The following is a 12,645-nucleotide window of genomic DNA, read 5'->3' as shown; positions in this document are numbered from 1 at the left end:
TGCCTTGCCACACCAACAAATCCTTTTGCTCCCGTTCAAGTCACCGATAGCTTGCGCCACGTTAGATTGCCTTTTCTTCCTTAACTACACTTGTGCTATGCACGTGCTATTTTTGTTTTTGCAATTTAACATATTAAAAGAAAAAACCCTTCTGCCTTAATTATCTCCTCTTTGCGTGTAGTGCCATTCATAAGCACAAAATTTGGGGATTTTACCGCAAATACAAAATTTTCCTAAATTTCTTCAACAAATTTGGGGCTTTTGCTTGAAAACCCAGGTCCCACCAAAATTTTGGGAATTTTGCATGCTGTGCTCAGAAATTGCTTGATCTTGCAGCACCAAAATTTGGGGCTTTTCACATTCGAGCTCAAATTTCATAAATTAAATTTAGGGCTTTTGTGAAATTTTTCCAAATTCAGTGACATTGAGGCCAATTACACCTTCTACATCAACATTTTGCATAGCAGAGCCCTTTCAGCTGCAAATTCTTCATCGATGATATCAAATTGTGAGTTTTTGGTCTTTTTTTGTTTATTTTTGTGTTGCAAAGGCATTTGTATTTTGGACAGCAATTGGTTACAAAAAACCAGAAATTTCAGTAAGCAATGGTAGAGCAAAATGAACATGTTTAGGGACTTCGACAAATTAGATGGCACTAATTATCCCATGTGGGTATACATGATGAAGCATGTACTTGTTGCCAAGTAGCTTTGGGTTTATGTATGTGGTTTAGAGATTAGGCCTATAGGTCCGATTGCACAGAATATCACATGTTCTTCGAGCTCATCCACTATTACCAATGGATCTTCCGCTCCATCCTCTTGCGCCTCCCATAGGAGAGTAGTTGAAATGGGATAGGTGCGATGCCCAAGCTCATACATAACATGCTTGGGATAAGCTTGCTTCATGGTATCACATGTTGATACCACCATTGTGGATGAGACCGAGTTATGGTATGCTTGGTTTGGTCATCTTAATTATAGCAATTTGCTTCGCCTAAAAATTAAAAATATGGTGCTTGATCTCCCTCCGTTGAAAGCACGTACTCACAATGTTTGTGAAAGTTGTGTACTTGGAAAAACATCGTGCTTCATTTTCCAAGGGTGATTCTATGTGTGCGATCGAAAATTACAACTTATGCATAGTGATGTTTGTGGGCCCATGTGTGTCAAATCCATTGAAGGATACTTCTACTTTGTTACCTTCATTGATTACATAACTTGTCATTGTTGGGCACATTCTTTGAAGCACAAATTTGAGTGTTTGCATACTTTAAAACATTCTTGGCCTTGGCTGAAAATGTAGGTCGATACAAGCTGATTACACTACATACTGATCGAGGGGGGGAGGTATTTGTTATGAGAGTCCAACTCCTCCTTGGTTGAAAAGGATATTATCCATTAGTATACTATGTCTTACATACCTCAACAAAACAGTGTGGTTGAAAGAAAAAATTGCACTTTGATGGAAATGGCACGTTGTATGTTGTCACACAATAAATTGTCCCTAAAGTTCTGGCTTGATGCTATCATGTGTCTAGTGTATGTGCTGAATCATGGCCCAACTAAATCATTGGCTGAATGTATGCCTTGTGAGGCTTGGAATGGTTGAAAACCAATGGTATCCCATATTTGTGTCTTTGGTTGTTTGGCATATGCTTTGGTGCCACAACCGCGAAGACATGAATTGGAAGACAAGTCTGTCAAACGCATCTTTATTTGCTTTACTGCAAAAAGTAAAGGGTACTGCTTGTACTAACCCTTCGAAAACAAGGATTTTGTTAATGAGTATGAGCAGAAGCAAAGAGAGTATGCACATCGATTGAGGTGCGACAACTCTTCAATGAACAGTGAGTGAGTGTGAGAGTGAGAGATGACAGATAGGTGTGTGCCAGTGTGGTACATATAGAATAAAATAATGTATTTATACTTAGGGTATGATACACTTATACTCACAAGGGTGAGTTCATATGTGTAAAGTAATATACACATGGGAGTAGCGTAAGGGCCTTTAACCAACTCCCACTAGTCGAATGCAATGCTTATATTGAGCCTTTTCAAGACTTTTAGTGAGAACATCTGCACGTATAGATCTTCTTACTCAATGATCTGCGGGGCAAAAATGTGGAGTGCCATCATTGTGGCAAAAAAGGGCACTACAAACGGAACTGTTTTCAATTGAAGAAGGAAAAAGGCAAAAACAATAACACTAAAGACAACAAGGTTGAGAAAAAGGACAGCCAACCTACAAAGAAGAATAGTGTAAAAATAGAAGAGGTCAATGTAGTCACTTGTGAGAATGACGACGATGGTGATGTACTTTTTTCTTTTTCTTTGATTGCACATGCATTGATTGTAGATTCTGAGGATGATATGCACACTTGGATACTTGATTCAGGTGCGTCCTTTCATGTCACACCGCATCACGAGTGGTTTTTAAACTACAATGGTGGTGCACGTGGTGTTGTCCATTGGGGGCATGTAGCGAGAGAAGAAAAGTAGGACGTAGCAATGATATTATCTTCCAGGAAGATTGCATGCACAAACAGCCTGAAAAGACAAAGGAGGTCAAAAGGGTTGTATCCCAAGAGGATGTACAGATAGGACAGTAAAGAATGCCCATTAGACAATAGCAAATACTTGTTGTAAATGTTCCTAAAAATGCAGGGAATAATGCTGAAAATGTTCAGCAAGATCTTACCCATAATGTACCACAAGTTCAGCAAGCTGAACAGCTAGTAAATCTTGACCATTGGGTTCGTAGGTCGACCAGAGTGCAAAGACAGCCAAATAGGTTCGCTCTTGGTGTTAACTATGTGGTCGATTATGTAATGTTGACAGATTGTGGTGAGTCGTCATGCTTCCAAGAAGCAATGGATAGAAAAGACAATAAGAAATGGCATAAGACAATGCTGTCAAAGATGGAATCTCTCATGAAAAATGACACTTGGGATTTGATGCATTTGCCTAAAGGGCAGAAAGTGCTACCATGCAAATGGATTTACAAAATGAATGTCACTTTTGGTTCTTTGTCAAAGTACAAGGCATGTCTAGTTGCTAAAGAGTACAAGCAAGAACATGGAATTGATTTTGATGAAATCTTTTCTCCTATAGTTGAAATGACTACGTTGTGAACCATCTTGGGCTTAGTTGCATCTGAAGATATGGAGCTCATAGAGATGGATGTGAAAACCATTTTCTTACATGGTGATTTGCATGAGGAGATCTATATGCAGCAGCCTAAGGGTTTTACTGCAAAAGGGAAAGAGCACATGGTATGTAAACTCAACAAGAGTTTGCATGGGCTGAAACAGGCACCACGAGAATGGTATCATAAATTTGATACATTTATGCAATCTCAAGGATTTCATTGATCTCAAGTTGATCATGCGTATACTCAGAGATAGATCAAAGGATCTTCTTTATCTGTCACAGTAGGAGTATGCCACTAAGGTTTTGCAGCGTTTCAATATGGAGGGAGGGAAAGCCATTGGTGTACCATTGCCAAAGATCAAAGCCATTGCCACATCAATGACACAACCAATGCTTCCCATGAATCGAGCAAAGTCATGTGTAAGAAGATAACCCTTAATTTAGGATCAAAAGCTGGCAAGCCTACATATTGTAATTGACTCAAAATACTAGTGAAAGCATTCAAATGCTTTGAGGTAGGCTTAAACTCATCAAGCTTTAAGTTGACGAACTTTCGCAGGAGATATATTTGATTGTCAGGAGTTGTATTCTCATACGTAGCCTTGAGTTTCTCCCAAACTGCATAAGCAATAGTAAGTCCCTTGATATCAACCAAGATATCATTTGTGATAGCTGTTTTAATGTAAATAATGGCCTTTTTATTCATTTTAGCCCAATCCTCATCTGACAAAGCAACAGGCTTATGTTCTGCCAAGGCATCATTGCAATCCGTTAGCAAGAGTATACCCTACATATAATCTTTGCAAAGATCAAAGCCAATGCCATCAAATTTACGAATCTAAAAGAGATTCTTTGTGTCAGATGTAGATGCACTGCCAGCCATATTTAGCAATTAAAAATTGCAATATAGTGCTGAATACTTTTAGCCAATAGCAAGGTTGTTGAATGTAATAGCAAGTACACACACTTGTACTTCCAAGATGTCCAAGAAGCAAATGTTTTGCTGCAATTTCAGCCTCAAGTACTGATTACAGCATGTACATAAATCAAATCTGATACATTTGCATTAACAATAGCTCCTACTTTAGTAATACGCCACCATAATGCCCAAATGCAATAACCCAAGTGTTGTATATATCGCTGTTTCACTGCATAATGAGCATTCAGACATATACCAAGAGAAGTTGCCCTTTACAACATTTAAAACATCCCAAGTTTAAATTTCTCCCACTTAGTAGTGAATCTACTGCAAATTTCACTGTCAAGGCCAAAATTGACTCAAAGTGCATCATTGATGTGAAAAGCCCCAAATTGACTTAAAGTGCATTATTGATGTGAAAAGCCCCAAAATTTTTGCAATGAATTTGCCCCAATTGCATCAATACATCTTCCCAAGCATCAAATGCCGGCAAATGTTGTAGAAATTTCACGAATTCTGCAAAAGCCCAAAAATTTAGGGTCCAAGAGTGAACAAATTTCAATGAAATTGGCTCAATCGAGCAAAATTTCACTTATATGTGAAAAGCCCCAAAATTTTAGAGGCATGTGCACCCAATGTCTGCGATTTATGGGTCAATAGTCACTGTTATGCATGTCTGGCACCAAATTTGGGAAATGCCCCAAATTTCAGAAGTAAATTCACACACATCTGCATTCTATGCTTGAGTGTGCAAACACTTGGTAAAATAAGAGGCCTAATTCTTCAAGAAATTAAATATATCAAAAATGTCTGAAAAAAACCGGAATGACCCCAGCCGTTGACCTTTTTGTCTCGTCGCGTGCAATCCGCTTGGTCCCAGTAGTTTGCTTGGCCATTGCAGTCTGCCTGGCCGTTGTTGTTCGCCTGGTCGTGTGCAGTCCCCTTGGTTGTTGCTGTTTGCTTAGTCCACACAATTGTTGTGTTAACAACTTTGGATAGGTCTGCGAGCTCGTTGCAGTCGTTGACTTTGACCTGCTTGGCTGCACATGAATTGCCCTATCAACAGACTTACCGGCCTGTCACACTTACTTGATTGCCGGTTACGACTGCCTGATTGCACCGATTCTCGAGCTCTGATATCAGTTTGACGAGTACGAGTGGAAGCAAAGAGAGTATGCATGTTGATCGAGGTGTAGCAACTATTTAGTGAACAATGAGCGAGTGTGTGAGTGAGAGGCAATAGATAGGTGTATACTAGTGTGGTACATACAAAGAATAAAAGAATGTATTTATACTTAGGGTACGGTACACTTACACCTGCAAGGGTAAGTTCACATGTGTAAAGTAATATACGCACGGGAGTAGCGTAAGGGCCTTTACACCCAACATTTGTTAGTAGAGATGTGGTATTTGTTGAACATGCTGGTCAGCCCTTCATGGACTACAAAAATCAGCCCAATGTGGGGCCTATGGACATGTTTGATAGTTTGTTTCCTTTATTTCAACAAAGTGAACGTGATTTTGGTCAATTTCTCAACCTATTGAGGGTTTACAGCAGCAAAATCAGTAGCAAACACAAGTTGAAAAACCACCTAATTTTCAACCCATTGATCAAGGTATTGCTAATTACGAAGTGGCTGATGAGAGGGCTGCTATTTGGGAAGCTAAAACAATCCCTAGATGGCTGTTAGATACATTATGGGACAACAAACAGCCCGTTCCTCTTCCCGATAAAACTAGAGTATCCACTTGCCACGTACAAGGTAACTGGGCTGCATAGGCACTTATAGCTACCGTGTGCAATGAATAATCTGTTTCTCTACATGATGCTTTACAAAACGAACATTGGATGGCAGCTATGCACTCAGAGTTAAAACTCTATTGACAAAAATGGCACATGGGTGTTATGTGACTCGCTTGCTAGCAAGCGTGCTATAGGCACTAAGTGGCTTTATGGATTAAAGGTAGATCTAATGGTAGCATTGATCACTACAAGGCACGTCTTGTTGTCAAAGGGTATGCCCAACAACATGAGATTAACTACAATGAGACGTTTGTATCTACTTCATGTATGACCACCATTCGTAGTATCATTGCTTGGTTCCTCATTATGATTGGTATGTGTGTTGGTTGGATGTGAAGACTGCTTTTTTGAATGGGGATCTTTATGAGGAGATTTATGTCACCCAACCTCCTGGCTTTGTTCAGAAAGGGTTAGAAAGCAAAGTGTACCATTTGCGTAAAGCCCTCTATGGTTTAAAGCAGGTACCTAGGGCATGGCATGAGAAAATATATGCATATTTGATTGCTCTTGGCTTGGTAATTCACACATTGAAAGCATACTTTATGTTGGTAAAGATGGGGATAGCCTCTTGATTCTCATTCTTTATGTGGATGACATGCTGCTGATTGGACCTTATGAGACACATATTTCAACTTTAAAAGCTGAATAGCAGCATTTTTTGATGTGACAAAACTTGGCCACTTGCACTATTATCTTGGCATACAATTTATTGTAGTTGAGGGGGACATTATTTTGCAGCAGGCTAAGTAGATTGGGCAGCTTCTTGAGTGGCCACATGTAGCTGTGAAGCTGAGTACATCTAAATGGTCACATCTATAGTGGCCACATCTAGCTGTGAAGTTGAACATAGGGCATCATTTACAGCTACATTGGAATGAAATGCGTATGGCTTAGACGCCTTTTTGTTGATCTTACTGTGGGATAGCAATCGATCACTCCTATCTATACAGACAATTAAAGTGCCATGGCAGTTGCAAGGAATCCAAATTTTCATGCTCGCGCTGAGCACATTGAGGTGCATTATCATTATGTCAAAGGAGGGCTCCATGTAGGGGAATTGACTTACCCCACATAGGACAACTTGGTAGATGTGTTTACAAAAGGTCTCTCTAGGGAGGAGTTTGAAGCCTTTTGCAAGGCTCTAGACTTGATACCATTTGGGGGTTAATCTGCCTATTCCTTGTATATGTTCACATCATTCATTCGAGGGAGGGTTGTTACACTTATCATGTTTCTCTTACGTTTTGGTGTGAATGCTCCCTTGTCTCATGGGCACTTTTTACCTTCTAGCTAGAGAAGGGATTTTTCCCTATGTGAACACCCATTAGTGGGTGTGGTACTTAGTACCTTAGGGATTGTACTTTCATTCATTCTCACATAGTGGATGTGACCTTCCAGCACTCTCGTTTCTCTTGTTGTGCACTTGTTCATTGTGAGTGTGTGATTGTTGTCGAATCCTAACCTAATAGCAAATATAATTATAGAGTATTCTAGCTATTGGCCACCCTCATATGAAAAGGTAAGTTAGTAACATTTAACCAAATTTCTAAAATACTCAAATAATATACAAATCACCTTTCAAGTTATATGAGCATCAAATTAATTTGAAGCAATGAGCCAACACATCTTGGTAACAATTGATATACAAAAGGTTGGTTACATTTTGGAGATGCCATGTCTTACCACAATGATTGCATTGAAGTTTCTTGTTGTTTTGTTTGTCACCCCTCTCTGAAGTAGCAAAACCATTTGTCTTGCCGTGAGCCAGATGGTAACAGCCCCTGTAAATGTAAAGCAGCCTCTTGCTCAAGCAACATTGAGGTCATATGATCAAAATTGGCAAGTGTTATTGTGTTGATGTTTGTCTAATGAATTGTCTTGTATTTCCAAACTTCATTGTGATGTTATTTGCTGATCTTGCTTTGTTGTCGGAGGAAAAATGTGGAAATTGTTTTGCCATGCCAATGATTTATCTTCTGCTGGTTGTTTGCTTATACTAAATATACTCACACAATTTTAAAGTGATAATGTGCAGCTTGAGTGTATTTTTAATGTGTGTTTGATTCCTTCTGACCATTTCCTTTCAAATCAGTGATTCTGCACCACCAACAGATTTGTCTGAGGTGTTAGATTTTCGAGCTATAAAGAATCTCTTGAGTTCTGAAGAACTTTTGAAGAAAGGTATAAAAAGGCTTGAAGGTCTAGATTGGCCAGCCTTTACAATGGATTCTCACCCTGGTATGATTGTTTCATTGCCATTGTATCCACTATGTAAACTGCACACAATTTAAGTGTTCAAATACCTTTCTATTTCCAAGGCATACCAACAAGTTTCATTATATAAGAGAGTATTATTTATTTTACTCCTTCAGGCTTTTATTTTATTCCTGAAGCATTGAACATGGAACAGCAAATGTTTTGGATCAAGGAGAGCTTAAGCAGTTTTCCTCAACCTCCAAATAGAACAAATCACACTGCCTTTTATGGGCAGATAGTTGATTTGTGGAGTAGAGCTCAAAATGGAGAGGTGCTGGAGTGCCCAAGTGAAAGGATTAACAGTCAGGCTCTAAAGATGCAAGGTCACAAGGAGGAAACTTTTTCAACCACACTGTTGCAGAGGTCACTCGCAGATGCTGCTCATGTGGATGAAGGATGCTTTGAGAATTGCGATAGAAACAGGCAAAGTTTGAATCAAACTTACGGTGACTCCAGGCCTTCCTTTAACCAGTCTGGAGAGCATGTGGATAAACACTACTTTGGTCAGGAGACCTCAATTGCGATGAAAACTGTGCCCATGAAAGTTCTTCTTCGAAAGTTGCGTTGGGCTACTCTTGGACTGCAATTTGATTGGTCTAAGGTAGTGTTCCAGCCCTTCAACCTAAAATATCAAGTCTTGTTTTGTAAAGCTCTTTATCTTGCTCCTGTTTTTCAGTGTCTTTGTTCTCATCTGTTCATTGCTTGGATATGAGCTCTGTCATTCTGTTGAACAAAGGTGTTGTCATTTGCATTGACAAAATGGCAGGACGTGGTACATTGGCCCTAGTTCTTTGTTGGTACTTGATCTTTTGATATTATAGGTGCACTAAATCTACATGTTAGCTGTTATTCACATTTCATCAGCAGCAAGTGCATTCACTGTCGGTGTGTCTACTGGCTAACTATAGTATAGAATGACATTTTGAAGTCATATAAACATCATGTGATAGTTTAGGAGGATTCTTTCTCACTGCTCGTGAAATATTGATGTATGAGATATATAACCCTATAAGTTATTGTCATATTTTCAGCGTGCTTACGACTTATCACTACCTTATAGAATGATTCCACAAGAGCTTTGTGAACTTGCTAGTAAGCTCGCTCAACCAGCTATGAACAGTGACCATTTCCAGGCGGAAGCAGCTATTGTCAATTACTTTGGTTGTGGTGAGTGTTGATTGAAATTAACTCAAAATAATTCTTTTTGTCGCCCTAGTAGTGCATGGAGCTTGTTGGAGTGCTTCGTATCAAATAGGGATTATCATTTGGGTTTTGGAAAATCTATATTTCTGTCTTTCTTATCACGATCCTTTTTTCCTTTCTTTTAGATGATATGTTGGGAGGGCATCTTGATGATATGGAAGCTGATTGGAGCAAACCTATTGTTAGCATCAGGTATTTTATATATAAGTCAGTCAGTGTTTGTAGTCAACAGTTGCAAACACCCTTTTTATGAAAGCAAAAACCTGAAATGTCATGCATCAGGCAAACATTCCTTCTGTATCTAATATTTAAGTTTTTGAATGGAATCTTACAATGATTCTGTGTTCAGCTTTCTTCAAACTCAAGGAAGAACTAATCCAAAGTCTTGCATTTCTGCTGCAGTTTGTTTGTTGAAAAGATGATCCCACATCTTTGATTTCTACACCAACCCTAGCACTGTACCCTGAAACGTAGTACACTGTTTGTGAAGCGTGATAAATACTAAACTAAAATCACACAAGTAGATGGGCACTCATTCATGAGAGTCATTCCCCAGCTCCATATCTGGGCACTGGTTTTGTCAGTTGGTGCCATGTCAATCACCATTTTTGCCAAGTGTCATTTGTGACCAGTTTGGGTCACTTAACCAGTTTGGTAAAGTTGGCCATATTTTTGGCTCTAGGACTAGGTCAATTTCTCCTGCTTGAAGTTCTCACACTTGTATATAATTCATTCATCATTCAGCTGGGGGTTCATAGCCTGTCATTCATCGTTCTCTGCCATGTTCACTCTTCATTCTCTCTCATGCTGCTCATGTCACAGCCATGGGAAATTTTGCAAGTCATTTAAATGTGCACTCTTTGTTGATAAACCCTTAACCTATTGTGTCGATTGTATGATGTAACTATGAAGTATGAAAGGTTAGGGTTGGAACTGGAATGAGAGTTTTCAATACAGATGCAATTTAATTGTAAAAACTTACACATGTAGAAAGAGGATTCTGAGATGATTCATCTGATTATAACATGACCGTGTTTCGGAAGTGATAATGTGGCATGATGATGTGGCAACATATGGATTAGATTTATATGATTAGGAAAGTAATTTAAAAAAAGTTCAAGCTGCATTTGCTGTTTTGATTTTCGTCGTTAGTTTTTTCAGCTATTTTAATATTTTCTAAAAGCTTTTTGTCTAGGAAAAAGATGAGCCTAGCAACGATGATCCTTAAGTAAACCCATACGTGTCATACGATAAGGAAGGCAACGCTATCCTCATGGACTATCAACCAGTACCGGTGATGGTGTTAGGTAGAGGGAGAGGCAGAGGCCAAGGAGCACAAACCCAAGAGCCAATCGTGTGTTGGAGTTGCGGTCACCCTGGACATATCTCTTCGCACTTCCCCGAGAGGGAGTAAGCAAATAGAGATAAGGCAGACCTGAGATGTACTGAGTGTGGAATCACCCATCTCTTTGTCGATTGCCCTAGGCGGCGACCATCCTCTAGTTTGGGAAACGAGCCATCGGTTCCATTGGGGTTGTTGAGTGTCGAGACACTTGATGGGGAGGCCATGCCTATCCCATTGCATGTCATGACCGGTGCGCAGACAAAGCAAGCTGGTATATCATTGCCAGGGCCTAGCAACCTAGACACAACCTCAGTTGAAAAGAAGAGTCGCAGACAAAGGAAGAAAAGACGAGACGTTCAGGTCACCCTCAAAATCAAAAGTGCCACGACACTACCTGTCGGAAGGAAAGTCATTGACACAGAGAAAGAAATGTTGGCTCCTCGGTCGGTTGAAAAGGGAAGTGCTAAGGTCGAGGAGTACCCCAACCCGAAACGCCAACTTGATCGGTGGGATGATCGTTCGTGCCGCAATAGGAACATCCAGTAGACTGGTCATCTGTTGGTAAAGAAGCCATGGATACCAGTGTGCCTTGTTGAAGAAGGAAGAGGTCAGCCACCATGAACCACGAACCGCAATGTCCGCCTCAAGGGGTGTGAGGGCAGTGCGAAGCACGAACTGCAATGTTCGCCTTAAGGGGTGGGAGGGTAGTGGAAGGGCTGGAAGTGAGCTGCTAGTGGGAGGAGGATGCAATCGGCAGTAAGAGATTGCAACCAATAGAAAAATACAAGTGAGGAGAGAAAGACTAAAAACGCAGGTAGCATAGCCTACAGGAGAGAGAAAGACTAAAGACGCAAGCAGTATGAGAGACTAAAAACACAGGCAGGACAACTTGTAGGAGAGAGAAAGACTAAAAACGTAGGCATGGCAACTTGCAGGAGAGAGAAATACTAAAAACGTAGGCAGTAGGACTGTGATGATGTGGCAGGCTGTACGGCAACAGGTCTGCACATAAACAACAATCGCCTGGCTGGAATCAGCTTTAAATTGCATGAAGAGGGCTGGAAATCGGGCGCCAACTGATGAAGACAGCAAGGGACAGCTTCGGCTGAGATGTCCTTCGCGAACGGGGTGTGAGCAACAAGTTGAAACATATGAATTCTGAAAAAATGAGATTTTGATGCAGATGAAGAAGAAGAGAAGTGGATGCCGAATCCGCCAACGGTCTTTACCTTCACTGGAGTGGAGGATCTTTACCGCTGTTTGAGCAGATTCAGCTTTGATACCAAGTCAAAAGATGACGTACCATCGAGACAGTAGGGTTTGTGGGGAGGAACACGGAGTGAACTCGGTAAACATGGAGAAGAGAAGAGAAGAGAGAAGAAACTCAGACAAATGGAATGATGAAGTTCTAAATTATGGAGTGAATGTGATACAAGGGAACAAGGGTATTGTAGCACAAGGAAGATGATGAAGACAGCCACGAACCACGAACCACAATGTTCTCCTGAAGGGGTGTGAGGATAGTGGAGAGGTTGGAGAGAAGAGGTGACGGATTGAATAAATCAGCCGTAAGGAATGAATGAGAGAGTGGCCTATAAATAGGCACAGTCAGTCTAGGATGGTGTCCCTTTTTGGGGCTGCAAACCCTAAATGCAAAATGTAGGAAAGCAAAAACGCAAACTGCAGGTGAAGGGTGAAGGGTTTCTCAACATGACCCTCTCTCTCTTTCTCGCTCTCCTAGCCTTAAACACGTTTTTTTCACTTACATGGGCAAGTTTTGCCTAGTAGCTACCTTTTAATCCCATTTTTCAGCATTATTCATTTTATTAAATTAATATTTAGAATATTATTACTGAAAATTAATTTAATAATTATTTCAGTGTCTAGAAAAATAATTTTACTTGCAAATAATAAAATTACTAATTTTCTTCATAGTTGTCTCTATGTGTAGTACGGTATGGTATGG

At 40.1% G+C, this 12,645-nt stretch overlaps 1 protein-coding gene across 2 annotated transcripts in view; it reads left to right on the top strand.

Annotated features, from left to right (window-relative positions):
• The window catches only part of LOC148027686 (oxidoreductase, 2OG-Fe(II) oxygenase family protein), a 67,775-nt gene that overhangs the window by 40,552 nt on the left and 14,578 nt on the right, over positions 1-12,645 (top strand). For both annotated transcript variants that reach the window (XM_087689379.1, XM_087689380.1), the window contains exons 2-5: positions 7,968-8,113; positions 8,248-8,732; positions 9,163-9,298; positions 9,460-9,526. In XM_087689379.1, coding sequence (XP_087545505.1) covers positions 7,968-8,113; positions 8,248-8,732; positions 9,163-9,298; positions 9,460-9,526 — 834 coding nt within the window. The remainder of the gene's footprint in view (positions 1-7,967; positions 8,114-8,247; positions 8,733-9,162; positions 9,299-9,459; positions 9,527-12,645) is intronic.

Source organism: Lygodium microphyllum, chromosome 12 (assembly GCF_053477565.2).
Source record: "Lygodium microphyllum isolate KBCC chromosome 12, Lygodium_microphyllum_v1.1.10, whole genome shotgun sequence".
Classification (NCBI taxonomy): Eukaryota; Viridiplantae; Streptophyta; class Polypodiopsida; order Schizaeales; family Lygodiaceae; genus Lygodium; species Lygodium microphyllum.
Note: the sequence above shows the minus strand (reverse complement) of the source record. Positions and strands in the feature narration are given on the sequence as shown.